The sequence below is a fragment of the Pyxicephalus adspersus genome, chromosome 2 (assembly GCF_032062135.1).
Source record: "Pyxicephalus adspersus chromosome 2, UCB_Pads_2.0, whole genome shotgun sequence".
Classification (NCBI taxonomy): domain Eukaryota; kingdom Metazoa; phylum Chordata; class Amphibia; order Anura; family Pyxicephalidae; genus Pyxicephalus; species Pyxicephalus adspersus.
The window spans coordinates 131118644-131132789 of NC_092859.1; the positions used below are offsets into that span (position 1 = coordinate 131118644).

A 14146-nucleotide genomic window follows, 5' to 3' on the forward strand; every position below is an offset into this window, starting at 1 on the left:
ATATGTTGGAGCTGCATAAATCCTGGTAAATAATATTAACTTTCCTGTCCATGTCCTGTCCTGTTTTTTTTATTAACAATTATGTATGTGTGAAGCCATGGAAGTACAAAATGCAAGTAGGGAGACTTCAGAAATTGTTTCTAGATAAATATATGCAAATAGTGCTGTCTGAATAAAGAAAAGACGCATTTGTAATAGCAATCCTTACTTGCCAGTTCAGACCCTGAGAAGAACCACCATTGGTCAGCATTTTGTTTTAAGCATAGAGAGAATGATCCTTCATTCCTAAGAACAAATATACAAAAATGACACATTGTATCTATAATCATTTATTAGAAGGAAGAAAATTCACTAGTATTTACATGTGCAAAAAGCAGTTATTAATCCAAAATAAACAATAAAAATAGTATTATCCTTCATACAGAAAAAACTTCATGTTTTTTTAGGAATACTAGTTCCCATATATAGTTCAGCTGATTTATTGTTTTCATTAGGAGCAAAGCACAAAGTATACAGATTAAGCAAGCACATGAACAGATGAAAGGCAGTTAAAAACTATGAGAATTAAAAAGAAAAATTCCACAGTCTAAAAGGTTACTCTCAGAAATGTGTGTAATTTCTTTCATAAAGCATGCCTGTTATAAATAAAAATCATTCAGAATCATGGAGACTTGTTGGCACAGCTAATGAGGTTATGGACTCATTGCAACATATCACAATTCTTCTTATTATTATATGTATAAGTCATCTAAATCTAGCAATATTTGCCATACCATATCTCAGGGGCATGTGTAGAGGAACCAATAAAAGAACAATACAATATTGCCAGATATTTCAGTACATCAAATACTTAGCAACAGTACATTTCAGTGAACAATACCAGTAACACGTGAAGAATAAGTGAATGATGTGGATTTTACGCTGCCTACCTTACCAGGCCATTCAAATTATATTTACCCAGTCACAGCATACACTGGAAGATTGGACATACTGACTGAATATTTCCTTTTAAATGGAAAGCCATTTCTAGAGTTTCACTACTGCCGATTTGCTGGGTGTATTGAAATAATTCAGGATGTACTACGAGCTCCTGACTGGCTATAAACGGTTCACAATCTGCCATGACGTTACCTTACACACCATGGTAAATGTATGGTAAAAGCAGACTTTTCTTCTGTAGGCATGTTTACACTAGCCATACATCTAAATGATGCTTTTACCTGGCTGTAATAATATAGAACATTGTTTAAATAATCCACTCATAGGATTCTTCTATAGTAAGCACAATCCTTGCAAACTCTGAAGGATTTAAGCAGTGGTTTTACTGATTTAATGGTATGACAATCCATATATAAAACACTCCATATGATAAAGGCCTCAATCCCAGGCCACAGTTAATATTTCACAGCAACCTTAACCTTCGTGCTTTTCATTGCCCAGTGACAATGTTAACGGAAATAAATGGAAGACCAATACACAAAATGTAAATACATTATATATACATACAAACCATTAAATAATCACTTTGGAAATTTTAAAGTGGAACTAATATCCCACCTTCAAAAATCTACTATCAGGCAGGTGGTCACTGCAGAATTGGACAGGCAATGTCCCTTCTGCAATAGTTGCTCTTGCCTGCCTGATCACCGCCCAGCTATCAAAATTTTCTGAGCTGCACACGCAGTTTATCATTGGTGGCCAAACAATTCCGGCTTTCCTTGCATGTGCCGGGAACAAATGAACCTCCCTCCCTGTGAGGGAGATACATCATCTTGGCATAGGCAATTAAGATAGCCGAAGAGGATCTGCAGCAAGAAAAGAAGATGGCGCCGCCCTGCAACAGAAGAGAGTTAGGTGAGAAATTGCGGGTTTTGTTCCGCTTTAATTTCTCACTTAAGCAAAGATTACAGAAAACTATAACAAGAACTGACAAGGAAGATTTAGAAAAGAAAAGTAATTCCCCTCAGTATGATCTATTAGTTTGGGTAGGTATACTGAAATCGTTGGGACCAACTACCGGTATTTCTTTTTCTTCAGGGGCCACAGCACAGGCTAATAGAAAGAAGTATATAGTCTGTGTGAGGGCAAACAATATTTGGTTTCAGCTAAGGTGCCTCTCCTAAAATAGCTACAAGTTATCCATTGTAAACGACGTTCATGATGCATTTGCACAAACTTCTAACTCCTTTATCACTGGGCATCTCAACTGTCACCCAATCATAAAGCAGTCAGAAAAGAAGAAACATTTAATACATATCTGGGTAACATCTTTTAAAAAACACAGGATTTATCTTGGAATTCCTGGGAAATAAACTGAAAAATTTGGAACTGCATTTACTATGCGCTGCATATCAATCATTCCTGACATGTAACATTTTATGAAGATGAATTAATCTTTTTTCACTACCTACTAACGTACACCGTTAGTCACAGTGCTTTCCTTTTCTGACACATTTGTCAAAATAAGTAGGAAAACGGACTGAAGCTCAATAAAAAAAATTACCTAGCTAAATAACACATTCTATTGGGATCAAGAATGCAAACATGTAGACGGGAAATAATCCCCGATAAGTAAAATGTCTTACAAATTTGTAATTCTGTCATTTCCACAAACAAGATGGTGTTTAAAATACTTGCAAGCTAAGATCAGTCATGCCACTCATGTCTAAAGTGTACCTGTCACCTATACACAGGCGGACAGACACTTTTTTTGAACAAATGCCCCGCCCATGAGGTCTCCAATAACCACTAACATCATTGTGGCAAAAGATCTGCACAAAAAGCTGCCCCACCGTGCATAGCCAACGAATACATTTAAAGTTGGCCTCACTTCATACTCTGCATTTTATGACTTCTGTCACTAAACAGGTTGCTTTAATTAAAACTGTACACGTCAGTCGCCTGATGGAAACTGAAATTTGTATACTTTTCAAAAGTTTAATACAAACAGGGTTATGAAAAAATTAGTAACTAGTAAAGATGTTGAGATCTACATACCAGTAGATGCATATACTGATGCAATATATACAAAAACAAGTTCTGTTTGTTTCCTTGGTTGGTAAACAACTAACAGAACTATTGCCAACATTGATTTATACACAAAGTTAGCCTTTCTTTGTTCCAAGTACAACATGCAAAAAACAGGACCACCTTGAACCAGCCCATGGCATAGACCCTATTGTATCATTAAAAAGAGCATTATACTGCCATATAGACAGTTGTATCATACAGCACCTAATTGTCATGAACATACAATAAACAATTTTACACTCGGTTATACCAATCCAAAGTATTTTGCCGTGCAAAGGCTGATCTACGAAGTTGCACTATGTACAGTAAGAGGACCACATCATTTTAGGTTGCATTTTAAGGAGGACTAATAAGTAAATCCTGCCAGTTCATATCTGCTTCATAACAGGTGCTAATCTTAGCAATATTTATTCCAATAAAAGTTAAAACAGTCATACAAAAACAGAACAGAAAAAAGTATTACATACTAGTTACACTAAAAACAAATATTGAAATGTTTATGCCAAGTACAATCTTATGATACTATTTTACTTTACCAAGTACCAACTACTGGATATTGGAACTTAGGCAAAGCTGAATCTACTAACCGACTGCAGACTAAGTAACAACTGATACTGAAAGCCATTTATTACACAGGAGATTGATACAACTGCAAACAGCACAATTAAGCAACTGTTTGAGACTGTTGTGAGACCCTGAGCAAGATCTACTGACAGTCAGTTATTACAAAGCCCACAAATACTTGTGGTTCAGTAGAAAAAAAACCTCTCATCATTACTAAACAAAAAGAATGACTTAACAACTGAAAAACACTGCACAAAAAATAAACTGTTGTCCCTATAGATTCAACAATTTTATTTATGCACAACTTCATTATAAATATCAAATGAATAGATAACTGAAAAAACAACATATAATTACTTGCAGAACACAAAACTTACCTCAAGTATAAATGTTTGTATATTAGGGTGCAGAATCAAAGTAAAACTCCACTTATCAAACTAAAGATGATGAAGGATAACCATAGTTTTAAACAAACCGGAAGGTGCAGACCTGAACTAGCTGCAGTGAATACTGTAAAACTGGTAATATATAAGGGTACCTAGCTTTTTTAAAAAATGCACAGTGGAGGCATATTGAGTTTAGTTTGCTGTATTTATTTTATTATGTGATATATATATATATATATATATATATATATATATAAATAAAATTTCTATTTTGTGTTAAATGCCTCCCCACAACTAAAAGCTACCTTACCGTATAGAGTGTTTATAAAGATAGCAGAAGCTGATATGGTAAACACTATCAATGTGTGTATATTAAATGTTTGATGGACATAACACAAGTTGTACTACTATTTGTTATAGATGAATTGGTAAGTTTTTTAGAATAATATTATAGCAAAAGTGAACAGAAAAGGGAACAGAAGAAAACCTGGGACACATGGCATGAAATATCATAATTCCCCTATACATGCATGCACTGGGTGCTGAGGGAATAATACTTAGGAGCTAAACACTGGGCATAAAAGATGGGGCTGCAACCTTGATTTTCTTGCAGCATAACAGGGAAATATAGTACAACTGGCCATAGCCTTCCACTTGGCCGTCACTTCACAAGATAGGAGGATGATCTTGGGGCCTATTACTCAGTCAGATCCACCCAGAATTATATATTGCAAGTTCCACCAAGGATACAAGTTCCATACAAGGATATGGCAGACACCCTTTACCAGTCCATGTAGCGCTTAGCAGATTTCTAACATATACAATGTGGCCAATTCTAAAAACTATTTTAGTACCTGCTGTAACCATATTAGGTTCGTTTAAAACTACAGTTATCATTTAGACATAAATCATATTTTATCCCTGTTAACTTTACAATAACCATGAACTACACAAAACAGAACTGCTGCTTGTTTTGTGTTACAAGTGCACACTAAAGTGCACATACCGTTCTTTGCCTGACAGATGGAAACATTCCTTCCTGTGCCCCCTAGTGCTGAAGTAAAGAAGAGCAACAACACAATTAATAAAATTATTTACATGGAATTAAATACAGATTGGACATTTAAACAGTGCAAAACATTGAGATGAAACAAATATGGGAATGGCTGAAACTCTCCCAGTAGTTCCATAGAAGGACCAATTCCTGAGTTTGTTGTAGTCAATGATTTTTGTTTTCTTACATTAAAAATTAGAATTAGAGTTTTCTTTTTATAAACCCCTCCCAGCACTTTGTGTTTGCGATCCATTCCTAGGAAGCTTTTCCGCTGTCCGTTCCTTGCATTCAACAACTGGATCTACATGTTCAGAGGGTTCCACTTCATCATCGTCTTCACTCTGCTCTATATTATCCTCTTCTGGGCTATTTACAAGCTGAAGTGTCTCCATAGTTCTCTGAGTCTCTGAAACCCAGGACTCTATTCTGCTTACTGAAATAGGTTCCTGGTGATACTCGTCATCTTCTTCCTCATCATCATCATCTTCCTCTAGCATTTCAGGTACCAGCGTGCTGGTTGTACTTGTCATGGAGGAGTTGAGGACATCCCTGCCACTTCCATCCCATGATCCAGTTTCAGTACTCTGCTGGGATGCCCATTCCAGATTGTCATCTGGTTTCACCTCCTCTTTTTCTACCGGACTCAACTTGCCCAGTTTACTGCCCGAGGTAGTGACACCAGGAGTGTTCAGTGGTGTTTGTTTATGTATGCTGGCTTTACTATCAGATTGGACATTAATGGTATGTTCTGAATCCACGGTCCTCACAGAACAGTCTTCATTTTCTGATGCTTCAAGTCCATCAGATGTTTCTACCATATTTCTCCAATTTGTTTCTGTGGCAACGAAAAGCACAAACATCATTATTAACTCACAAAATAAATTGATGCGCTATGGGACTGTGGAAGGAGACAAATTAAAGATACATTCAGTGTAAATATGGAAAACTGTATATATACATAAACTAGTGGGTATGCCTTGAAAACAAATATTAAAATTGGCATCCATAATTGCAGGACTTTTTTCTGTCATATCGCATTTCATGTGATAAAAAAACATTGAAAATGGCAAATTAATTTGTTGAGTACATATCAAGAAATAGTAGAAAAATAGATTTACAGCTTTGTGTTGACACCTGCAGACAGGTAAAGCAACTTGATACAGCTTACAAGGAGGTTAGCTGTAGGTCCCATGCACCTTTTAATAAACCTTGACTGATCTTAGAAGCGTTTCAAACTGATGTGCAAGGGCACCTGAAACCAATTTGCATATTGCCCATCAACACAGGCCCAAAGCAATTTGACACAAGCCCTTATTATTTGTCTGGAGTTCCACCCTCATTACACTCTGCATAATAGACACATAAATTATCCTTATTTTGTATTTAAAGATTACTGCAAAATCCTCTATAAAAGTTTTAATTGTTGCCTAAATTGTTATTTTATCCACTCATTTATAAATCAGCATAGCGATTTGCAAAACAAAAAAAACCAAAAAAAAAACCCCCACATACCATAATCCTTCTCATTGACTTCTGATATAGGCTCAGAAATGACACTGCAAAATGAAATTGCACTGGCTGCAGATGGGTTGCGAGAGTGACCCATATGGTGAGGACCTTTCTTAACATTCTTTAGAGCCTCCTCAGCCTGTTCCTGCTCCATTGATGACACCATATCCTTGTATGCCTTTCTGGCCTCTTCGGTTAGCGATACCAAGTTATTAAATAAGCTCTATACAAAAAAAAGGAAGAACAAGTCAGGTTATGGAGGAAGGATAACCTAGGGAATACAGTACATACAATATATATTTACATGAACTAATATTCACTTAATACTACTAAACTTTGTTTTGTTAGGATATTTAATACATTTGATGGTCAAAGAAATACAGAAGGCAACTCTGTACTCAAAAGTTTTTCCACAGGTATATGCCTGCTGGGGTGTTTTATGGTGTATTTACGTTTTTCCACATTACACCATGGAATTACTGATATTTTTATTCAAATGAGCATTGAAAAACCACATTTTTCATTTATTTAAGTACATCACCTTTATCTGTAGGCAATGTTAGGATAAAAATTGATTCCTTGCTAGTTTAAATATGAAATAGCAGATAATTTAAATGGGGTGTAACAAGGGTTTATTAATTTCATATATCCTAATGGCATACCATTCAGACACCTTTTAATATTTGGAACGATTGGCCTCCATATGCTGATCTAAAAGCTTTATTTCACATTTTTAGTTATGTGGAACCTTGTAAAATAATTGTTGTCACTGTGAAAATTTAGAACTGATAGTTTATCACATACTGATATTTAAGACTTAATTATAATATACTTGGGTTGTCATCTTACCTCTGCCCCAGAGTAGCTGAAAATGCCAACAACACTGACAGGTACCAATTTGTTTACACAGCGACCCAGTGCCTTCCTTCCTAGTGCAAAAACAAAGGGTATTTCTTGCTCTCTGGCCATAGCAATTACATTGTAAAGAGCTTCATCCAATCCACCTGTTAAAAAAAAAAATAAAACAAAAAAAAAAGGATAATACTGTCTGAATACTGGTGGCCTTGAAAAATAGTTTTTTAATAAATCTACTTACAATATACCGTTTCTATATATGCAAAACTGGGCAGCCTTGGCAGATTGTTTAGTAATCATATGAACAGTTTATTGTTTGGTATTTTTATAAAATATAAAAAGTGCCATATGGGCAGAATTTGAATTAAACCGATTAACTTGTTGAAGGTTGGTGACACAAACAGCCTTGTGGATGAAGGAGACCAAGGGTGCACTTATTTTAGGAATCAGATTCACAGTGATGTATAACTACATACAGCGTTATACAGACTACTAAGCAATTGTCATTGAAAATAATGATTGTTAGTAATCGTTTCCAGGGACAACAGAACAATCGAGTGCTGCACACTTAAGCATCAATCTTTTTGTAGGTTATTTCTTAAATGTTTTTCCCTAACAGATTTCTTTGTTTTTCAATTTAATTGTACGGTTTATATAATTCACATTAAAAGTGGGAAGAGTTTTGCAATGATTTATTGTGGTCTCATTTTTACATCACACAAACCTGGCATTTTAACAGGGGTGTGCACACCTGAACTGTACACCTTGTTTAGGGCACCTAAGAATCAAAACGGTTTGACAGACTTTATAGTCATAAAAAAAATATTAGTAGTTGATGACACCTATGACTATAGTAATTTAGAATCTTCAGTATTTGGTCTCAAAAAAACATTTTAAAAACATAGTATCACATGAACTAAAGGGGGCTTAATTTTCAGGTAAGTTCAGAAAAGAACAATCAAAATATCTGCAAGGAAAATATTTGTTATTAAAAAAATGATCAAGACAACAAACCTTTAGACTGAATTTTCTCACAGTTTGGTGAAATAATGACACACTTGATCTTGTTTAACTTCATGTGCTTTGTTACTTCTCTTAAACCCATAACTAATCTTCTCTTTGACTTGGCTTTTACTGGGTCTTTCTGGTATACTCTCTCTTGAAAGCTGACAAGTTCTTGCAGTAACACAGTTACACATTCATCGATCTCCTTACTTAGTACTTGGTTGCAATACCTAGGAAAAATGAAAAGTACACTAAATTATTGTTAAAAACAGCGATACATGGTCATACATAATGTACACACACACCTTTGTAGAGCTCAGCATCTTAAACTCAGCCTATTATCTACGAGGTTTGTGGCTTCCAAATTTACACAACACCCCTATTATCTTGAAATATTTCAAGGCACTCCTGGACTAAAGCATATTCCTAAAAATGGCCTAGGCTACAATGACTTGTAAACAAAATATAGTCAAATAGTATATTCGTGTAAAGATAACATACAGTTATAGATCAGTCAATGAAAGACCCTCACTAGTGGCAGTGACTGACCCTTATTTTCCTCCTATCCAGTGCCATGGACAGATTTCATTGTGTCAGATCCCATTGTGTTGAGCTTCCTCAGTGACAAGAACTACCCGTGGTAGTATTACGTCTTTATTACTGTGCTCCAGACATTATGAAGCCATTCTGGCTTTTTCACCTATCTTTTTATAGCTTTGTCTGCCTATCATGTCCAAACATCACGGATACACTGCTCATAAAGCAATATTTAACCGATTACATTCATTTGCATACTTTACTTACTCTCTAAACCTCTTGCTGTGGATTTTGGTAATGGCTGAAGAAGCCATGGGGCTGCCAATCCCAGAACTTGCTGGAGAGCCCTGCGATACGGGAGTCATACAGTAGGGAGAGTTCTGACTTGCTGGCGAAAGAGAGGTATCACTTGGTGCACTGAGACCAGCATCTATGGGAAACATATAATATATTAGAGTTTGTAAAGTAATACAGTTGCAAATAGGCACTTTCCCAGCATGTTGGGGTGACAACAATTGCCATATTACACCCAAATAACTGCTCAATGTAGTAAAAGAGCGAACAGGAATGTAGAGCTAAAGGCAGATTTGTTCCTGCTCTGAAAATATTTTTTCAGTTCTAAAATAATTAAAAAGATTATTGCACTCTTTACTTTTGTTATGTGCAATTCATGATTTTACATTTGATCTTCTTTATATTTTTTATTGAAATAAACAGATTTACAGATCTGGCACTAGAGGGAGATCTGTATTTTAATTCAATCACTCATCCTACCTGTTTGAGCTATGAAACAGCATTGACATGATGGTACTATACTTTCATTGCTTTTCTTTTGTAATCGAGGCATGAAAGAAAGTTGTACATATAGCGCTAATCTGCTCTATGGAGAGGAGAGGGGGGGAGAACGATGGACTGGCAACCGCTGCACTTTCTTCCCTTTACTTTCATTACGATCGTTCCTGGTCCGTGGATCAGGACAGCCAGGACAGTCTACGAATGCTGTACACATGCCAATATCAGCCCTTAGGTGATTATTGGACAAGAATCATGTAATGTGTGTACGAGCCTAAGACAGTAGCACTGAACAATACATTAAAGCTTCCTACCGATACAATTTTGTTAGGGAAAACTTCTATCTCTGTCCGATAACTCTTGTGTAAGCGATAAAGTAGATATGCATTTTAGGTGTTTTTGCTGCCGTTTCAGAATTGGTATGGCTCCTTAAACAAAATAAGCTTTCTTATTTGGGTGCCTAGTTTTCCTTATAAAATATACAAACTGAAAAAAATAACTTCATATTACCTTCTTGAGATGCCAGCTCCTCTGACTGATCGTCTGTAAAGCTTAAGGGAATATCTTTCTGTTCATCTGAACTCAAAACACTTGGATCCACAGTTAAGCGTCCCTTCTTTTCTTCTCTTTCTTTCAAGATAATCTAAATGAATACAGTAATTTAGGAGTTACAGCTATGCACTTCAGATTATCAGGAATTTTAAACCTATTAAATCCTGGGGTGATGATATAAGAATGTTTCTCATACCAACCAATCAGGTACTCCCATTGTTTAACCATGCAATACCAAAAATTAAAGCTGAAACTTGATTGGCTGTTACAGACAACACTACCATGTTTGTTTTTCTTTTTTAAGCCAAACTAACTTAGCAGTATGTTTTAGACAGTTTAACGGACGCAAAGAAAACATAACCTTGATGAGATCATAAAAATTCTACCCAGACAGTGTCCTGATTAGGAAGAAATTTCAAGTCCTGGAGTTGCTGGAATGCCAATGAATCAACAATACATTTTATTGTAGGCACTAGCATTCATAATAAACTTGCCTTTTTAAGCGCAGTTGGACGTTTTAATTTTGGAACTTCTTTTTCTTTTCCTCTTTTGACCCTTGGAGCAGTGGAATCCAAAGGATTTGGAGAAGCCATGAAAGTCTGGGCCTTTGTAAACACATTTCTGTTTGCATGTTCTTTGGTGTGAAATGGGACAGCACTGCCAACTAAAGGAAGAAAAAAAAAGTTACAAGTTATTTATTCAACCAGAACAATATTTCCAATAAAATAGCACTGGTGGCGCTGTACTGAAAATAATAAAAAGGCAAATATATTATATAATAATATTTGCAAAAAAAAAAAAACTTTTTATTCACTTTTATAGATACTTATTCTTTACCTTGATATGTTACCTTGATACGTTACCTTGATATGTTATGGGTAAAAAGAGATAAAAGCAAAAAAAAAAAATCAAAAAAATTAAAAAAGATCAGTAATAATTTTTTTTTCTCTTCAGGGAGGAAGGACTCCTTGAAAAAAAATATTTCTTATTACTGATCTTTGCTTACATTACTTTTTTTTACCCAAAATGTTTAAAAACTTTGTTATAAAAGTATTACTTTGTTATAAAAAAAAAAAAAAGTTATAGCCAAATAAACAGGGTTATAGCGGAGATATAAAAATTGCTCTTATCCATGAGGTATAAATGTGCACTTTTTTTACCTCTTATGAATAAGAGCAATTTTTTCATCGCAGCCCTTAAATGGATGATATCGTAGTTGATCAAGAGTAGTGCAATGGTAAAGGATGGAAGGTTTCACTTTAAGTTAAATAAAGCTTACTGAACTTGGGCTTATTCTTATTATCTTTATAAAATACATTTTTTATGTGTTTAACAGTATGCACAGCTTGGGGTTTCCATGTGCATGAGCCAGAGTAAGGTCATTATGGCCCAGCCAATTCATGGCTAGAAGTAGATTAGGTGAAGCACAGCCGCTAAAGCATGGGAAGGCGAGTTTATTTTCACTTTGGAATAAATGTTATCAATTGTCAATAGAATTACAAGTTTGGGCAGGTGATTCCCTGAAAACAAGTGGGATTCACCCACAGACAAAAATTGTAACAAGAAAGAATACATACCAGTGTAGGACAAAGGTCTGGTATTCGTTATCTGACGAGCCTTCATCGCTTGTTGCTGCCTTTCTAGTTCTGCCAACATATCTCCAAGGTCTAGCTGCACTGGAGTCTTGCTTTTCTTTCCAGAAGCTTTAGAAAGTGCTTCCTAAATTTAAATAAATACGATGTTTAGTAATGATACCCATCCCTCAGAGTTAAGAGCACATGACCAATACTCAGGTTCCATTTGGTTATACACGATCCTGTTAATGGTTTTATTATTGCACTTTACATGTATTTTTGGTTGTAAACTTTGACCCATACTGTACGATTGTTTTATTTTTTGTATGAACCTTGATTTTTTTTCAAAAAGAGCACATGACCAGCATTGTGTGTTTTCGTTCGAAGGTGGGCAGGATGCGATACAACAGGATTTGGGGATAGATGTTTTAGAACCACCAGTAACAGTCATTAATTTAACAAATTAACAAAACTGTCTATCTAAAAATTAGTGGTAGTGTAGTGTATTTTAATATTTTCATGAAGAAATTGATAACAAACCTGGAGTTTTTTCTGCTCCATGCTAATCTCTGAGTATTCCTGGGCTGTGGCCAATGCAGCAGCAAGCGCTTTCTTCTTCTGACTTTTTGCACGTTTTGGTACAGATGTTGTGATAGGAATCGGGGTCTGAACAATGTTAATTGGAGAATTTTCAGGTAAATCATCCAACTGAAAATAAAAGATAAATAAATAAATAAAAGTTAATAGATGGATAATTTACTCCCCCACATTAACTCCCCACATGCTTTTACATCACTATTTAAAAAAAACAAAAAAAACAAAACTTCTTTTGGAACTTCAGTATTCAGTAATAAGAAAAAAAAAATAGGTTGCTTTTTTCCCCCATTGGATTTATTGGATCATTCATAGACTTTTGTTGTATATTGGCTTTATAGCCTATAGCTGTGAATTCCTTTCCTTTTTTCTCTCTTACCTTTTCTGTCAGTATACTGACTTTTCCTACTTGTGATATACTGTAGTACTTTGTCTTTTTTCTTGTAAATCTACTTATAGAATTCAATCATGTGTTGAATATATCAAACTGCAGCATAAAGTCTATAATTTTTGTAAAGTATAAGCTGAGCCACTTACCACTTTAGTGTTCATCTTTGGTTGTGTGCTCTCATTTCTAGAACTCCCATTGCTGCTATTCAGTTCCGGAAACTCATCTTCATCCTAAAATATAGATAATATAAAGAAAAGTTCCTTTCTACTCTTGAGAACTGGGATGGCAGATACTTGCTACCTTTTCGTCTCCCAATGCAATATTTACACTACATTATTGTTCTATGGTGTTGATACAGTGTAAGGAGGGGTAAAAATGAAAGCTGGGAAAAAAATACATTTATGCATAAATGCATACAGATATTCACTTTATGCAAGATATTTATTTTATTCTCCTTCCTTTGTTGTCAGTTCAAAGTTGTCCAAAAAACATCTCCGTAGCTTAGTACAGAAAAAAGGGTGAACCAAAGAGAGTAAGTAGCCCAAGATAAATATTGGTTTGGTAAGAGAGTTTCCTCTCGAAGGCCCAGCCTGTGGATTACATGGAAGAGAGAAAGAAGAAGAAGAAGGAAAAGACAGGCTTTTGTGGGGGCAAAAGGATCTTTGATAAAAAAAATTAAGCTTTATTCGTGTTAAACATCCTAAAAGCTAGACAGAGGCCACATATGCTAGCCCTAGCTTAACATAGGAGTACTGTTCTAGCATCAAACGGTTAGTTTATATACAGTTTCAGTAATATTTATGCGTACAAGGTTGGATTTCCCTGACCGACACGTTTCGCTCTGTTGGGCCTTCTCGGGGGTTTGGGAGATCCTCAATGCTATATGATGTTAGGGAGATAGTATGCTTGGAGGATGGGTGTATTGTGAGAGGCTGGTAGGCTCTTGTGAGTAAACCAGAGTATCCAAGTCTTTAAAGAGAAAGAGGTGGGGGTTTGTGGAAGCTTTAAGAAATCGTTTGTTTTAGAAAATACAGGTTGGTAATTGCATCACTGACCACTGGCAGCCATCCAGATAGAGGGGCCAGGGCTCTATCTGGACGGCTGCCAGCGGTCAGTGATGCGATTACCAATCCCTATCGTCTAAAACAAACTTGGGTTCTTACTCCAACAAACCCCCACCTCTTTCTCTTACTCCTACTATTTCCATTTTTTTATCAAAGATTTATTTGGCCCCACAAAAGCCTGTCTTTTCTTTCTTCTTCTTTCTCTCTTCCATCTCCGTATCTTAGCTTTTTGTTCTGGT

General features: G+C 35.6%; 1 protein-coding gene across 2 annotated transcripts in view; it reads right to left on the minus strand.

The window, feature by feature from the left end:
• Positions 1 to 313: 313 nt before the first annotated feature.
• The window catches only part of SECISBP2L (SECIS binding protein 2 like), a 34176-nt gene continuing 20343 nt past the window's right edge, over positions 314 to 14146 (minus strand). For both annotated transcript variants that reach the window (XM_072402406.1, XM_072402405.1), the window contains 10 exons: positions 12990 to 13073; positions 12399 to 12566; positions 11862 to 12003; positions 10779 to 10948; positions 10243 to 10375; positions 9208 to 9370; positions 8413 to 8633; positions 7393 to 7547; positions 6547 to 6766; positions 314 to 5869 (listed from right to left, as the gene is read on the minus strand). In XM_072402406.1, the coding sequence (XP_072258507.1) occupies positions 5250 to 5869; positions 6547 to 6766; positions 7393 to 7547; positions 8413 to 8633; positions 9208 to 9370; positions 10243 to 10375; positions 10779 to 10948; positions 11862 to 12003; positions 12399 to 12566; positions 12990 to 13073 (2076 nt within the window). In that variant the 3' untranslated portion in view covers positions 314 to 5249. The remainder of the gene's footprint in view (positions 5870 to 6546; positions 6767 to 7392; positions 7548 to 8412; positions 8634 to 9207; positions 9371 to 10242; positions 10376 to 10778; positions 10949 to 11861; positions 12004 to 12398; positions 12567 to 12989; positions 13074 to 14146) is intronic.